The sequence below is a fragment of the Amaranthus tricolor genome, chromosome 5 (genome assembly GCF_026212465.1).
Source record: "Amaranthus tricolor cultivar Red isolate AtriRed21 chromosome 5, ASM2621246v1, whole genome shotgun sequence".
NCBI lineage: Eukaryota > Viridiplantae > Streptophyta > Magnoliopsida > Caryophyllales > Amaranthaceae > Amaranthus > Amaranthus tricolor.
The window spans coordinates 18,371,366-18,387,287 of record NC_080051.1 but is presented as its reverse complement, the minus strand read 5'-3'; the positions used below and the strand labels follow the sequence as shown (position 1 = coordinate 18,387,287).

At 29.1% G+C, this 15,922-nt stretch overlaps 1 protein-coding gene across 1 annotated transcript; it reads left to right on the top strand.

Annotated features, from left to right (window-relative positions):
* The first annotated feature begins 1,817 nt into the window (after window positions 1-1,817).
* On the top strand, window positions 1,818-4,943 carry LOC130813687 (protein SODIUM POTASSIUM ROOT DEFECTIVE 1-like). The gene is made up of 3 exons (XM_057679530.1): window positions 1,818-2,739; window positions 3,307-3,382; window positions 4,524-4,943. The coding sequence occupies exons 1-3, from the start codon at window positions 1,981-1,983 to the stop codon at window positions 4,724-4,726; spliced, it is 1,038 nt and encodes a 345-aa protein (XP_057535513.1). The 5' UTR covers window positions 1,818-1,980; the 3' UTR covers window positions 4,727-4,943.
* Window positions 4,944-15,922: the final 10,979 nt, after the last annotated feature.

Genomic DNA, 15,922 nt, shown 5'->3' with positions numbered 1-15,922 from the left:
GATTTTCACTGCAAATTCACCACTCCATCAGCATAAAAATGAACGAGAAATTTTTTGCTGAAAGTCTAAGACGTGTCAGTCTTATTTCTTCATTAGTAGTTTTTATAGATATAAATTTTTATAGATTTGGCAAATATTTTTACATTTGACCATTTATCTTGAAATATAGTATGTGTCATTTTCCAAACCTTTTAGTAAATAATATATACTTCCTCCGTTCTTTTTTATTTTCCACATTACTATAACGGGTAGTTTTAAAAGTTCTTCCACTTTAGAATACTTTCTATTATTAGAAAGTTTTTATCACACTTTTACCCCCTTAAAACCCCCTTTTCTTTTAATGTACCAATTTTCTTTTATTTATAATTATTTTCTCTCTCATACTTTCAATACAATCATTACTTCACACCACTATTTAATTAAATAATACCCACTACAACCTCATACTTCTAATACAATCATTACTTCACACTACTATTTAATTAAAATAATATCCACTACAACCCAAAAATTCTATCTTACTTAATATGTGTGAAAAATTCAAAATGAAAGATCAGAAAAGAACGGAGGGAGTAATATAATAATTTATTGAAGGAAGTTAATTGCTTGCTTAGTATCGAATCATTGATACAATTGGTAGGCTACATTTTAGCCAACAATCTAGCAAATAATAAGGAAACTAACTATATTACGGATATCTTCCCATAAAAATACAAGAAAACTATATTACAAATATACTATAAAGGCTAAATATATACAAATAATCTATTTCCTAAAATATATCAATGATATATTCTCTAACATGTATTACCCGCAAGTAAATTTAAATGGTAACGGTATATATTGAAGTAGCAATTTAAGAGAACATCAAAAGGAGTAAATATATTTATTGTTAATAAGTTTAATTTCACATTTTATTAATGTATATTAATAATAAGTTGTGTATCTAGTTGATAGATAGATGAAGATGAAGCAATATTTGTTTATATTTTATAATAATAATAATCATTTCAACAAATTTTGTATGATACCGTTTTATTGTGAGACTAACTTATATAATTAACTAATTTATCCAATTGATCACTTATAATAATTGATCATTTTAATAATTGTCAGTGATCATATTAAGCTTATAAGCGATTATTTTAAAATTATAATAATGATCACTTTAAAACAATAAACAATTATTTTAAGGATATAAGTAACCACTTTAAAATACAATAGGTAAAAATTCCTAATCAATCACATTTCTAAATCACACAAAAAGATATAAATAATAAATAGCAAAATAAACAAATCAAGAAGGTAAATTAATTGGATATTATTTTAATTAAATAGCAGTGGAAAGTAATGATTGTATTGAAAGTATAAAATAGAAAATAATTATAAATAAAAGAAAATGAGTATATTAAAAGAAAAGAAGGAGTTTTAAGGGGTAAGAGTAGGATAAAAACTTTTTAAAAATTAGAAAGTATTCTAAGGTGGAAGAACTTTTGAAACTACCCATTATAATAATATGAAAAATCAAAAAAGAATGAAGGGAGTATTATATAAAAATTATTTATTAATTTCATAAATTAACGTTATTTTATAAGATTTGATTTAGAATGATTTGAGAATTTGTCTAATTTATATCATGAATCATGGTATGAGTATGATTACAATTTATTCCTAGGTTGTAAATTCCCTAGAAATAGCTCCTATTCCTACTTTCCTACTTTTAAAAAATTCACATTTATTTACAAGTCAACATTTCATTTGACCGTCTAGTGGACCCTACACAACCCTCCAAATTAACCCTCTTCTTCCCCTCCTCTGTTCTTCAACACTTTAAAACCAGAACAACCAATTCCTCTCAAACCTCCCTTTCAAAAAACCTCTCTCTCTCCTCCATTTTTCCTCACCTCTAAAACAACCTACCCTAATAACTTGGCCTACAAACCTAAACAATTTTTCAATAAAAAAAAAAACCCAGAAAAAATGCCATTAAAGATAAAAAACCTCAAATCCATAGATTTCTCATGTTCGTCACCATCATCAACAGCCATTTGTTCAAGTACACACCAACATTTCATGGTTAAAAACTCAACTAAATCATTTACCAATAATAATAATAATAATAATAATAATAATAATAATAATAATAATAATAATTCATTATTTTCTTCAAGAGCACGTTGCATTTCTGAACTTCCTTTTAATCCTCGACTTTCTTCATCTTACCGTGAAAAACCCAGAAAAAAACCTTCTATTCTTAAACAATCTGATCTTACACCCAGAAGAAAAAGCTCAGCAGATGCCATAGATTATCGACGCTTTCATGAAAAATGTAGCTATAATCCTACTCTTAGTCCTTCTAGAACTCATTCTTCTCGGTATCTTCTGGGTGAATCGAAGTTTCTAGACTCAATTTCTGAGTCTAATCATCATCATCATCATCATAAACTTACTAATAATAGAAAGAATGCTAAAAATTATGATGCTTGGGCTTTGATTCCTAGTACTCCAATTGTAAGTACAACAAACCCAGAAGTTCATGAAACGAAGAGTTTTGATACGGAAATAAAGAGTAATAAATCATCATTAGAGCTTGTTAATTATGGTGATCAAAGGGTGATTAAGTCTACTAATGAAATAAGAAAGTATGATTATGAGGATAATCAGAAGGATAATTGCAGGAATGATTCTATTGTTTTGAAGAAATCGTCTTCTACTGGTAATAATCGATCTCGTGACCAGGTAATTAATTTTAATTACTATGTTATTAATTTTGTCTTAATATTGATTAGTGTAGATTAATTGGGATGCTGTGTGATTAATATTGATGCTTTTTATAACGGTTATCTTTTATGGTCAGAAGTTGTACTATTATATGAATATGGTTGGTATTTCGAGTTTAGGCCAATTTTTGTGATATTATTAAGTGTCAAGCAACTATTGCGGTTATAATAAGTTCGATTTTTATTTAATTTTGTTTTTAACTTAATATATAATTATAATTAATTAAAAAAATAAAAATTTAATACATGAAGTTTTGATGATTTTGTTGTCTCTTGCTACCATTAATGTAAAAATCTTTTGACTTAATTTATATTTTTTTAACATGCATCAATCAAATAATAATAATGATAATTCTCAGTGATTGTATTTAATTATATATGCAAGTAAAAATACTTACTATTTACGTATTTTTTATAATCGGTGCACACTAAATTAGTATAAATCAACTCCATACAAAATTTTTATCGCCATTAAATAATTAATTAAATTATAAGAGTAATTTTTATTGCTTGTGTTAATATGCAGGTTGTGATATTGAGAGTATCATTGCATTGCAAAGGTTGTGCTGGCAAGCTTAGGAAACATCTCTCCAAGATGGAAGGTCAGTCCATTATTCTTTTTCTTTATTTTTCCAAATTTCCTTTCAATAAACAAATATTCCATGTGTCCCATTTCATAGATGTGTTTTTTGTTTGATATATTTACTGAAAATAATTTACATATAATATTTTCTTAAAAATTAGAGAGATATTGACATATTTTTTTTATAATAAATTGATTTTAGAATTAAAACTTATTAAGTTTTTATGCTTTTAATTCTATACAAGTTCAATGATAATGTTATCAATTATTACTTTATTTGTCATAAAATACTAACATCCAATTGTGACATATTGTATAGTAAAATGTCAAAGTCAATAGCAAATATAATGAAAAGCCAAAATATGAATAAAAAGTTCAAACCATTAAGACGGAAGCAATTAGAGTATTTATGTTAATTAAGGTTTTGAATTTTCATAAAAGAAAGATAAATTTGTAGAATTCGAACAGAAAGGACAGAGTATAAAAAATACGTCTCGTTCATATATGTTAAAGTGTCATACTCATGTCATTAGTTGCTATTGCATTGTCATTTTTTAAGAGGTCTATTTCATATTAATTACATAAAAACAATCTTTCCATCTACAAGCTTCCAATTCATTTAGCACCAACAATTTTCCATTTTTTCTTTATTTTTGATTAGCATGTCTTGATATTAAAGCTAAGTTGTTCTGTGTCTTTTTTACATCTAGACAAAATAAAAGAGGACCCTTCTTATATAGCATTGATTTAGATTTTAATGAGTGCTTGATAAAATAAAAGGAACAGAACCTAAAAATTATAATTATTATTGTATATATAGATGTGTTATATACAGTTTCTTAATTGACATAAGAACTAACCTAATAAAAATGCATGGTGAGTTGAGGTATTGGGCTGAATAAAGTTAAAATTTTACAAATGGGTGTTCTATACATCGTGCGTGATAATATTGTTGAGTTGAATTATTAGGCTCCTTTCTAGCTCTTAGTCATGGGCAAATGTTAACTAATCTAGGGTGAGAAACGACTCTGATTGAGAATTCCCCATCTGTTCTTTAATCTCATATATTATTTTTAATAACAAACTTGATGCACCATATATTAAAATATCATGCTTAAAAAAACATAAGTTTAAAAAATAATGAATGGGTTTTTTTGCAGGAGTGACATCATATAGCATAGATTTGGAAACAAAAAAAGTGACGGTTATAGGAAATGTGACACCATTAAGTGTGTTAACAAGTATTTCAAAGGTGAAGAATGCCCAATTCTGGCCATCACCATCTTCAGCTTCACCATCATCTTCATCGTCTTCTTCCTCAACATCGTCGAATACTTCCATTGATTATCATGCAACCCATTAGATCATCAGCTTAATGTGAATTTAAATTAGTATTTTGAAGCACTAATTAAGCTTGTCAAGTTTTATTTTTTTTAATTGTTTTTTTATTTTGATGCATTATTATCAAAAACTTGTTTCTTTGCCAATGTTTGTGGGGTATAGTATAGTACTATAGTATGTACTGTATATTCCAAATTCCTATCTAGTTATTTGGGATTTTTTTAGCTACTTCTACTTTACATGGTATCCTTTCTTATCCATAAATTAAAATATTGAAGTATACTATATATGTTAGATATATTTGTCAATGTCCATATAAACGTCTACAAATTTTAGATAGTAATATTAGACCAATTTGCCCCTCTCAATAACATTATTGTTCATTTTAATATGTACAATGATTCTGAACTCCTTTTAATTATACACTCAAACTTATTTTTTATCTTAATCACTCATTTTTATCATCCACTTGTGTTTTTGTTTTATTTTTTTGACTTAATTTTTATTTCACTTATTGTCACCTAAAAACACATGATGCTAATTAAGAGGAACATATAAAGAATTTAGTATCATTTTATTCCTCTATTGGGATGAAGTTTTACTTTTATTAAGTGGGAAATTACAATCCTAAAGATGATAGATAATATTTCTATTCGATTAGGTCATTGTCATATCGATGAGGTGTTTATATTTGTGTTACACTGTTACTCCTTATATAGATATCGAAAATAGTAGTTGGTCGACTTACATGACTGAAAGTAGTTAACACTAACATAATCATTAACCAACACTCATATTTTGATACTAGTAACTTTTGAATGAGGAAGCTAGTCAATTTGCAACAATTGTTATGAAACCATGATGCATAGTATACTTGATTTTCATATGATAATCATAGCACAAAATAGGTGGCAAATGCATGAGGAGCATGCCCATGATCCAATATGAATGTCGCATGCATCCGGTTTTTGAGATCATTAAAAGTTAGCATTGAGTGGTCAGCACACATTGCTTATCAAACATATTTTTGTTGGGTCATAACATAACATTAGACATGATTCATATTTCCCTATGCATTATTAATTTATTTTTTTTTCACTTTTTCTTCTTTCACATTGGGAGCTGGTTTTATTTGAATATACTTTTTGCCTTTTTATTTCATTTGAGAATATTAATCTCAGCTACTTTGGATTTTCATTTTGTTTGAATTTGAATTGCTTTTGGCTCCTTATGTTATCCATTCCATAATTCCATACACTTTGACTACCAAGTTTTATCCTCTTAATTGTTTCTTGGACACCAATTAGATTTTTATAATAGTTGCTTTGATTTCTTTATTTTAATAATAAAGTTTATTTTATTACTCCCTCCATTTTAGGTTTTTATTTAATATGATCAAAACTGTGAGAATTTTTTTGTAATGTGTAACTAGCAGTTTAAATCTTAATATGAATATTTTATTTTCGAGTGAAAGGAAATCACCTAAAAATATGAGAAGGAAAAATTGAACTTTCAATAAGTAGTCAAAATTAAACCCTAATCATAAGGGTGGAAGAAAAGTCTTCAACTATTAAGTCAACTTGTGATTCTCAACATAAAACGTTTAATTGAATTTAAGTATCAACAATTTAGTTTTATACTAAAAATAAAGAGTATAATAAATAGGTATTTAATTTTCATTTTGTTGTACTTGATGTTTATTTTGCTTATCATTTATTTGCCTTCTTATAAGTTCTTACACATTGTATTTTTATGGTAAAATAATTCCCTGCTGAAAGAGGAGAAGCTTAACAATTGATGCTTTATTAGAATCGAACCTTTATCATAAGAATGAGAGAAAAAAGTCTTTAATATTTCTGAAAAAATATCTGAATCATAATGTAGTCACTAAAAATATAAAACCATAATAAAAATTGTTTCACTAGAGTTGATTTTGCTTATATAAAAAAAATAATTAAAAATCAAGTATGAAGTATAAAAGCAACCAACTACGTACACGTACATGCTTTGATCATGATTACAAACTAAAAATTCAAGATTTGCAATCAAAAATATAATTCCAAAAAAAAAAAGTGTACAATTGCCCTCCATAAAAAATTTCCAAAAGCAAATTACTAACTACTAACATGGAAGCCACTAATGAGTTCAAAGTGGGGTCTTACAGTTTATCCTATTGTATCATGTTTCCCAGCCTTTGCTTATGCTTTTGGGGATTAAGATGATCATTCTCTTAAAAAATTCCTCAAAGGTTAAAGAAAAAGAATTTAATGTCTTCACTATTATCATTTATCAATACATATATTTTTGGAGCTATCCTAACTTTTTGAAATATGTAAAATAAGATGATTGGCTTTAAAATGTCTCTATGCAAAATAATATCTAAAAGATAGTATATAACTTTTGAACACTTTGGCTATTTTGTATTTTTTTTTTAATATTAACGAGATTAATATGCAGCAGTACAATGAATTCAAAATCCTACTATTTTTATATGTATTATGTGTATAATATGTTATAGAATTTGATATTATTAATGGATTTTAATTAATTAAAAAAAATACTATTACTTCAGCAGATCCAAACTTAAATTAAAACTAATAATTCGCATTTATTCAAAATCTCATATGATAATTGATTACTCATCTACTTATCTAACCCTCTTTATATATTTCACATTACTTTTTTCCTTTGATTTCTTTGCATGTTGTTTGGTAGTTATTTGGTGTAGCTTTTTTTTTTAAAGTATTTTTGTTTTGACTATACATTGTGGACGGCCGGAAAGAAATATATTGGAAGAAAGTAGAAAAAAGCATACAGCATCAACTATGCAAATTTATTTTATAAAGCTCCGCTCTAGAAATATTTTATCTAGTATTAATTTCACTTTCATATATTTTTTCATTTAAAATTAGTTTGGTTTAGATCTATTAATTTGGTTTAGCAACAAGCCAAATACTACTGAGCCTTTTTAGGCGAGATGTATATCACTTATATTTCTTTTTGCAGAATCCATTTTTTTGGGATTATTTGAGTGCACACAGTCTTCTTTATCCTTTTCTTAAATGATGTATATATATGGTATGTCTGTCACCTTCCTCTCCTAAATCCGAACTTGTGCGGGGTCTTGATCATTGTGACTTCAATTAATAAAAAAGAATTCTACCTTATGCTTATCAATTATTGATGTTATTCTGAATTTGTATAAGGCGGAAAAATTTAAATGCATTGGACCGGGGCACCATGGATAGTCATGTTATGTGGCAAACAAGCAACTTTTATTAAGATTTTCTGTGTATTATAGAAGAAGGTATCAGAGATTTCTCGATTGGGTGACGGGGGTATTCTAGTCAATGCATACCGTATAATTAATTGTTAGAAATTGTGCTAGCTTATTGAATGTTTGATATAACTCAAAACCCTAATTTAAAATTTAATTTGATCAAAAAATTTATATTTATTCGACCAAAAATATAATACCTTAGAAGAGTTCTAGGCTCTAGCTACTTTACAATTACCTTTTTTTCAAGAACATAAATTACATTTAGATAAAAGTTATAGTTGGATTCAGGAGGCTAGTATATAAAGGGCCAAACAATCATTTCTATGAGAAAGGTCATCGAAACCCAGACATATTATTTTGTGGATCAATTTTGAGTCGGGGATTTTTTGACCGCATTTTCCTTTATGATTATGGGTTGTCGTATTCCTTCCCTCTCCAAACGCTGATTATAGTATTTTTATGGGCGGACTATACTGGATATAATGATAAATCATTTCTATGAGCACTACACTGATTAGACTATATTTTTTCTACATTATACTTCATTATTATAAAATTAAATATATATTAATTGCGTTTTAAATGATAATCCGTGTCATAACTTGAGCAAGCTCAGGTCTGAAGTTGCAGTCCCTGAGTAAATAGCCAAGATCATTCATTCTATAAGACACGTGTATTGCAAAATGCAAATTATAGGAAAACCAAAATCCTTGAAATATTTTTTCTCATTTATGGTATATAAATATTTAATGAATAAATAAAAATTAAAGTAGAAAAATAAAATTAGTTAGATAGATAATTAAAAGTATTTGATTGTTTGAGAGGTGGAAAAGTTGATCAGAAAGTAATAAAAACGGATAAAATAACAATTAATTTTCTCATTTTGGGTATAAATTTACCCTAGAAAAGATTGCAGGAATTCTTTTCCTCCAAATTAATAAGGGAAATCATCCTTTTTTTTCTTATTTTTTTTTGGTTTACTCTCATTCTATCTCTTTAAAGTTATTTCAAATACTTCATTTGCATTTCTAATTACCTTAATTTCATGGTCGGTACTAGGGGCATCTCGGATAGCTGACCGTCTAGGGCTCTTAGAAATAAGGGAAATCAAATATTAAATGGTACTATTTAGGCTCGATTCCGAGCAACACTTTTAAAATGATTTGTTTGTAAACATTTTTTATATTTGAAGTATATATAATGTTACAATACATTTTGTCTTGAATTGTTTTTCATCAGGTGGAATATTTTTTATTTTTAATATAATAAAGTGCCTAATTTTAAAAACATCGCAAAAATGAATAAAGCCTCTAAAATCTTTGTTTTGCCGCTATTACCTAATTTGGTCTATTAGTTTAACTTTTTTATCCCTTAGATATTAACTCTCAATCCAAATGAGCCCTTGAAAGATATATTAATACACAAGAATAAGAAAACCCTAGTATAAAGCCTATATAATTAATCACAATAAAACCATATATATAATCTTACCTATCACCGCTCTTAAGTAAGAGATAACTTTGGAGAAGAAGAAATGAGAATTGAGGTTGTTGCTTTAGGAGGTTTTGAGCATGTTCAACCGCACAGAGCCCCGAAAAATTAAGGATCTCAATATTAAATTACTTAATATATATTAGGTGATTAAAGATGCAAAATTATTAGATAAATATCATAATTTTTGAAATTGCATAGGACCTTCATTGAATTTTTCAAATTTTGCTCCTCCCCTACTTGTCCCAAAGCTATAGCGAAAATATCAACCAGTTATCTTTTAGAAGGAACGTACATAAAACTCATTGATGCTATTATGTTAAATGGCATCAAGCACAAAATGACAAACAATTTTTATTTGCTTGCTATACTAATGGAAAATTAGATTTTGAGCAATACAAAAAGTTATGTTAACTATCACAATTCACCGACATGGCTTTCGGATGATGCACCTCAAACTACAAAGTAAACTCTTCAGCCACTTAACTTGTCTAAGTCATAGTGGCCGTAGTCCTAAACTTTGTTTCTACTGATCGATCAAGAGACTGTAGTTTGCTTGTTCAATTTCCAAGATAAAAGAAAATGACTAAGGAAAACTAAAAAATAGATCATAATCTAAACAATATAAGATCACGCCTTGACCAGGAAACATTTTATCATACCACCCAAAGAGTAGTATTCCAATGTTCATGACTTGGAGGACCAAGGAATAAAGGAGTATGTGTATAGAGTAAGCAAAATCAAGTCAAGAGAAGATTTAATAGAGTTCGCTAACTTATGATTTTGTTCCATAGGAAAAAGAGAAGGTATCAAGCCAAGCTAATCTAATTTAGCAAGAATGCCAACATTATATATTTTCTTTGTATAGATAAATATCCTTTGGATTTCAAAAAACTTTACCCGGAAAATATTTAAGTGCACTAAAGTTCATATGAAAACATGTGCACAACGATTGTTTGTTTTCGAAAAACAATTAAATCATCCACATATAAATGAGAATTCTAATTTGGAGGAGTCCATTTTGATTAGTAAAAAGTGTTTAATTTGAATATGAATGATTAAAAACATAATTTCGGAGAGATAGCCAACTTCGCAGACGAAAATTTGGGTGCTTGACTCAATCCATAAAAAGATTTCTAAAACAACACACCTAACCAGGTAGAAGATTTATCACTTATATAAAACAACACACAACCAATCAAGCTTTAAGGAACTCTACACCACCATCCGGATTGTATTTCACTTATATAAAACCACCAACTATCCAAAGCTTTCTTTTCAGGTCTTCAGGTGGAAGATTTATCACTTGTAAAAATAACATTATAATCTATTGCTTGCATTTCTTTTTGCATTGCTTCTTGGCAATCTAGATTCTTTATGGTGGCCTCATAGGTTTGAGGTTCCATACTTGTGGTAATAGGTACAAGAACATTTTGATGTCCAAAGGAAACCAATCATAATTTATAACAAAATTTGTTATAGGATAAGATATAGCAAAGGTCTTAGATGAAGTAGATGATATAGGAGAAAGAGACAAACTGACTTTTTAGATTATATTTTTGAAAAAACTACGCAATTATAGATGGATACCATATTTATCTTTTCCTCTTGGCTCACTCTTAACAACAGTTCGAGTGGCCATAACCTCCTCTAACAAAGTACTACCTAAACCATTATTTGAGGCCACATTTTTGCCATGAGTATCGACTTCAACGTTACTACCTTCTATCTCGTTGTTCATAGCGCTTACAGGTAAGGATGGTCATGGGGCAGGTCTGGAGCGGGTTTTGCCAGATTCGAACCCGGACCCTTTTATTATTTGTAGATCCATACCCGAATCTGGACCCTAAGGGTCCAAAATTTTCAGACCCAGACCCAGACCCAGACCCTCCGGATTTAACGGGTCTAGGGTCCTTGATGGGTCCTTAATGGGTCTTAAACAAAGTCTCTTTGATTGTCAAAATTGAACCCTTTGCGAGTCTTTTTGTATTTTTATAAGCAACTTATTATTGTATTACAAACACTTGTTCGAGTCTATGAAATTCAAATACAAAATAATTACTAAAAAGTAAAATAAATATTTAATTGTATAGGGTTCGAGTTCAAGTCCGAGTCTGAGGGGCGGGTCTAAGGTCTGGGTCTCGAGGTCGGGTTTGTGTCCGGATCCGGGTCTGTACCTTGAGACCCGGACCCGAACCCGTACCCAGACCCGTCAAATGTTTTTTGGATCCAGATTCTACTCGGATTCGATGGGTCTCAAAAAATAAGACCCAGACCCTTAAAAAAGGAACGGGTCCAACAGGGTCCTGGACCCATGACCATCCCTACTTACAGGTCCAACTCTAATCTCATAAATCATATCCCCATTGTTAACATAATGTTTGCATCAAGATACCAAGATGATCATACAAGAAGTATCGCTGTAATTAAAATTAGGTGCAACAACATTAGTGAAAGAGTATTGCGAGAGCGCAAAAAGAATTTCAATTTCGTAAAACTTCAAATCCCTTAATACAAAATATTCACCAATTACAACATCATTCAATATCCACCAATTCTTCTCTCTAGATATCCAACAAATATGCATATAAGATTTCTATACTTATAAGTTAGAGGGTATACATGCCATAGGTCAAAACTTGCCCTTAATCAAACATGAATACAATGCTGAATAAAAATAACAAATTGGCCACTTTAGTCCTTATTTTCCAAATGCTTTTCCAATGAAATATCCCTTTCTATGAGCTTAGTCCTTGTTTGCATGATTGCATCCATTCCTTTATCCCAGCAATTCGAAGTCTGACTTTTGATACAAAGCCTAAAAAATTAAACAATAAATTAAAATACTGGAATAGTTAAAAATAAGAGAGAGAACATAGAGAGTGAAAGTAATTAATGAAATTATATTCAAAAAATAAAAGGGGAATTTGTCAATAATAAATTAACTTTTGCTTGATTGATTGAAAATAAATTCACCTACAACATATTTATAAAAATTATACCCCAATATTGCTTGATTTATTTTTGGCTTTTTTCCAAAAATAAAAGTAAAGCAAATTTATTAAGACAGACTAATATAGAAAATGGGATAATTTGAGTATTATATAAATTATAATAATTCAATTTAGAAGTTACTCAACCGAAAATGATGCTTCCACTCAAAGTGAACAACACAAATGTCTATATTCAAATGGGCCAAATAAATAAATTTCAAATCATTCATATAAGATTTGTACACTTATAAGTTGTATGCTCAAATAAAGGCCGAAAGTGATGTATGAAGAGTAAAGAGAATTTTCACAGCCGATTATCATGGTAAAAAAAACTACATGAAAATGATAGTTGCAAATTTTGTTTCAAAAAAGTAGACGTAATGCAACCCTTTTGGCCGAAGAAAGATTACTTTGTTTTGTTGCTTACTTGCTTTGTTCACCCACTTTTACTTGATTTAATGCATGAAAATATAACCATGTCTTTTGAATTATTAGTGAGCAAATGGGGTTAGTTGAAGCTTTTAATTATTTTTATTTTTATTTTAGTAATTATTTTAGTTATATGTTCATTTTGATTAAGTGATTAATTAGCTTATACTCTTCTATTTTTTTACTTGTTACATTTTGATCAAGATTGGAAAATATTTTTTAAGTTAAAAAGTGAAAGAAATTATGTAGCTTTAGTTTTTTTAGTTTTTTGATTTTGATGTTTGTTGTTATATGATTTTTTTCGCTAATATGTTGTCTGATAATTTTAAATATATTAATTATTTATAATATTGGATAATGTTTAGTTACAGTTTGATATTGATTTTGACTTTTTATACCAAGTTTTTTAATATAAATTTTAGCTTCACTGATAATTAAAGCTAAATTTACAAATAATAAGGTTATTTATGACAATTAAACCTAATAACTTTCACAAATCTAAGTTTGTATGAGATGATATTATGGTGAGATGCGCTGCATATATGATTTAAATAGGCCAATAACACAAATTATAACGTATGAACTTTTTATTTGAAATCGTCTCACTAAACATTATGTCACAAGAGTAACTGAATAAATCTAGACGAGAGTTTGCAATATTTTGCGTAAATCAACATTCTAACATTAGACTGTGATCGCTAATGTGCATTTTTGTTCCTTCTAAATAAAGGGTCTTTTATATTTTAATTTGTTCGGTTTAATATTTACTTTTGTTAAAGCAAGTGCCAATAATTTGAATTGACGATGTTAACTTTAAACATATAATCGAACATGCTTTGTCTTGTACTTTAGAGAGGGTCGATAAAGATGTGTCGGATATGAGTGGTTTAAGGTTTAGAACGGCTGATGAGAGTTGTTTGATCAAAGCAACAAGAAAAGAAACAGACTGTGAGTGGCTCGATCAGCCGCTTGATCGAGCCGTGCCTGGCTCGACCGGTCGAGCTATGTTGGCTCGGTCGAGCAAGATGTCCAGAACAAGTCAGTAGTTTCACAGGAAGCTCGATCAGCGGAAGTCCAACAGACTACATTGGGTTCTGTTTTTGGTCAGAATTTGTAGTGACTATGCAATAATGTGGTGCATTACTCTATTGTTTATTGTAATGTTTATTGTCATAGTTAATTAGGGTGTTAATTGGGATGTTACATGTCAGTTTATGGTGATTTATGAGGGAATATTAAGAGTAGAGCTGTTCAAAAGTGACCCGACTCGAAAATCCGAACCGAAACCGAAAGTAAATCAACCCGAAAATGTGTTCCTTTTTTTGGTTTATCGAACCGACAGTACCTGAACCGAAATTGTACCTGAACCGGTTGACAACCGAAAATGGGAAAGCTGAACCCGAACTGTAACCGATTTTTGTAACCGGCACATAACAGTCAACCGAGATTACCCGAACCTAATAATGACCGACCCGAGTAATATCCGACTCGTATCATGCTCGAAACCGAATTCTATCCGGCTAAAACCGATTTAACCCGAATGAATTTTAGATTGAACTGCTGTAAACCTAAATCAATTTTTAACATAGAAGTATGATAGACTCATATTTAATCATCTTATTTGTTAATCTAATAAAGTGTTAGATATTTTAATAAATTAAATTTTATAAGTACATGGTTTTCTATATTTAGAGTTATTAATCAATGGTCAATATTTATTTAACTACTTTTAATCGAATTAGATGAATATTGATAGAACTTTATAATCTTAATTTTCGGTCAAACAAGTAAAAGTAACAAAGTAATAATGATTACTAATTGATTTGCATTTTAACTATTTTGCTTTAAATAAAGGGAATCTTGTCATCAATTACAAATTGACTAACAACTTAATTTGATATTGATTCGATCGATAGTAATTAGTAATACGTAGCTGAATTTTACTTTTAAAAAAAAACTCGAACCTGATCTGTACCTGACAAAACTGAAGCAATTAGTAATCGATGACAACCCGAGACTGATTGACACTCGACACGAACTTCAACCGACACCGAACTGATGCTAACCCGATAGCTTGAATAACCGATCTTCAACCGAACCGTGACTAACCGACTCGACCCGAGTGTGACCCGTTGTAACACACAGCCGAAAAATAACTGATCCGAAATACAACCGAACCGAATGACACCCGTCCGAAATCAACCCGATCACCCGAATGAACACCTCTAATTAAGAGTGATGAATACCTTGCCTATAAATAGGATTCATCACTCATAGTAACATTCGCCACAAAACACACATATTGTTGAAAGGGCTATTGCATTATTAGAAACTTGAGAGTATTCTTACTTTGCTTTAGTATTTGTGATCTTGAGAGATTGTTCTCAAGATAAGGGAAGTTTATTATACTTGTTATTGTTGAATTTATTATAATAAACTATATTTGAAAGAGATCTTTTGAATTATATTTTTCATTTGTTTTTCATTGTTAAACCTGTTTGAAGATTTTATTTCAACATTCAACGCGTTTAAGTTCAATTCAGTTGAAGAGAAGAAATCGATTTGCATAGTGGTGAGTCAATGAAGAACAAGGAGGCTGAAATGACCTTTGATGTAAATAACAATATATTCTCAAACAAATTGATACCAAATTTACATAGTAAAATCATGATTGCAAAAATAAATGTCAATTATTTAATGCATTGTGTACGTTCCCAACATTTATACTCATTTGCATTCAAATTCTACTCAGATTGTCCCGCTTAATTTTCAAATTTTTTTAATAATTATTATAATTTTATATTAATTGTATCTATTTATTTCTTCTATTTATTTGTTATTTGTCTTAGTTGTCGATTACTCCTTTATAACACCGTCTCTTTGAGAATTTGTGAATAACATACGAAGTACATATTTAGCAACATAAGCAAAGTATATGCAACAAATCTTGTATGAGACCGTCTCACCGTGAGACGATCCCATACAAATAGTCCAAATTCATTTGTATTTATAAAAAATTAAAATT

Bases quoted from the DNA above. Each gene is read 5' to 3' on its own strand.
- LOC130813687 (XM_057679530.1), top strand. From the start codon at position 1,981: ATGCCATTAAAGATAAAAAACCTCAAATCCATAGATTTCTCATGTTCG. The intron at 2,740-3,306 runs GTAATTAATTTT...GTTAATATGCAG, and splicing joins ATAATCGATCTCGTGACCAG to GTTGTGATATTGAGAGTATC. The intron at 3,383-4,523 runs GTCAGTCCATTA...GTTTTTTTGCAG, and splicing joins ACATCTCTCCAAGATGGAAG to GAGTGACATCATATAGCATA.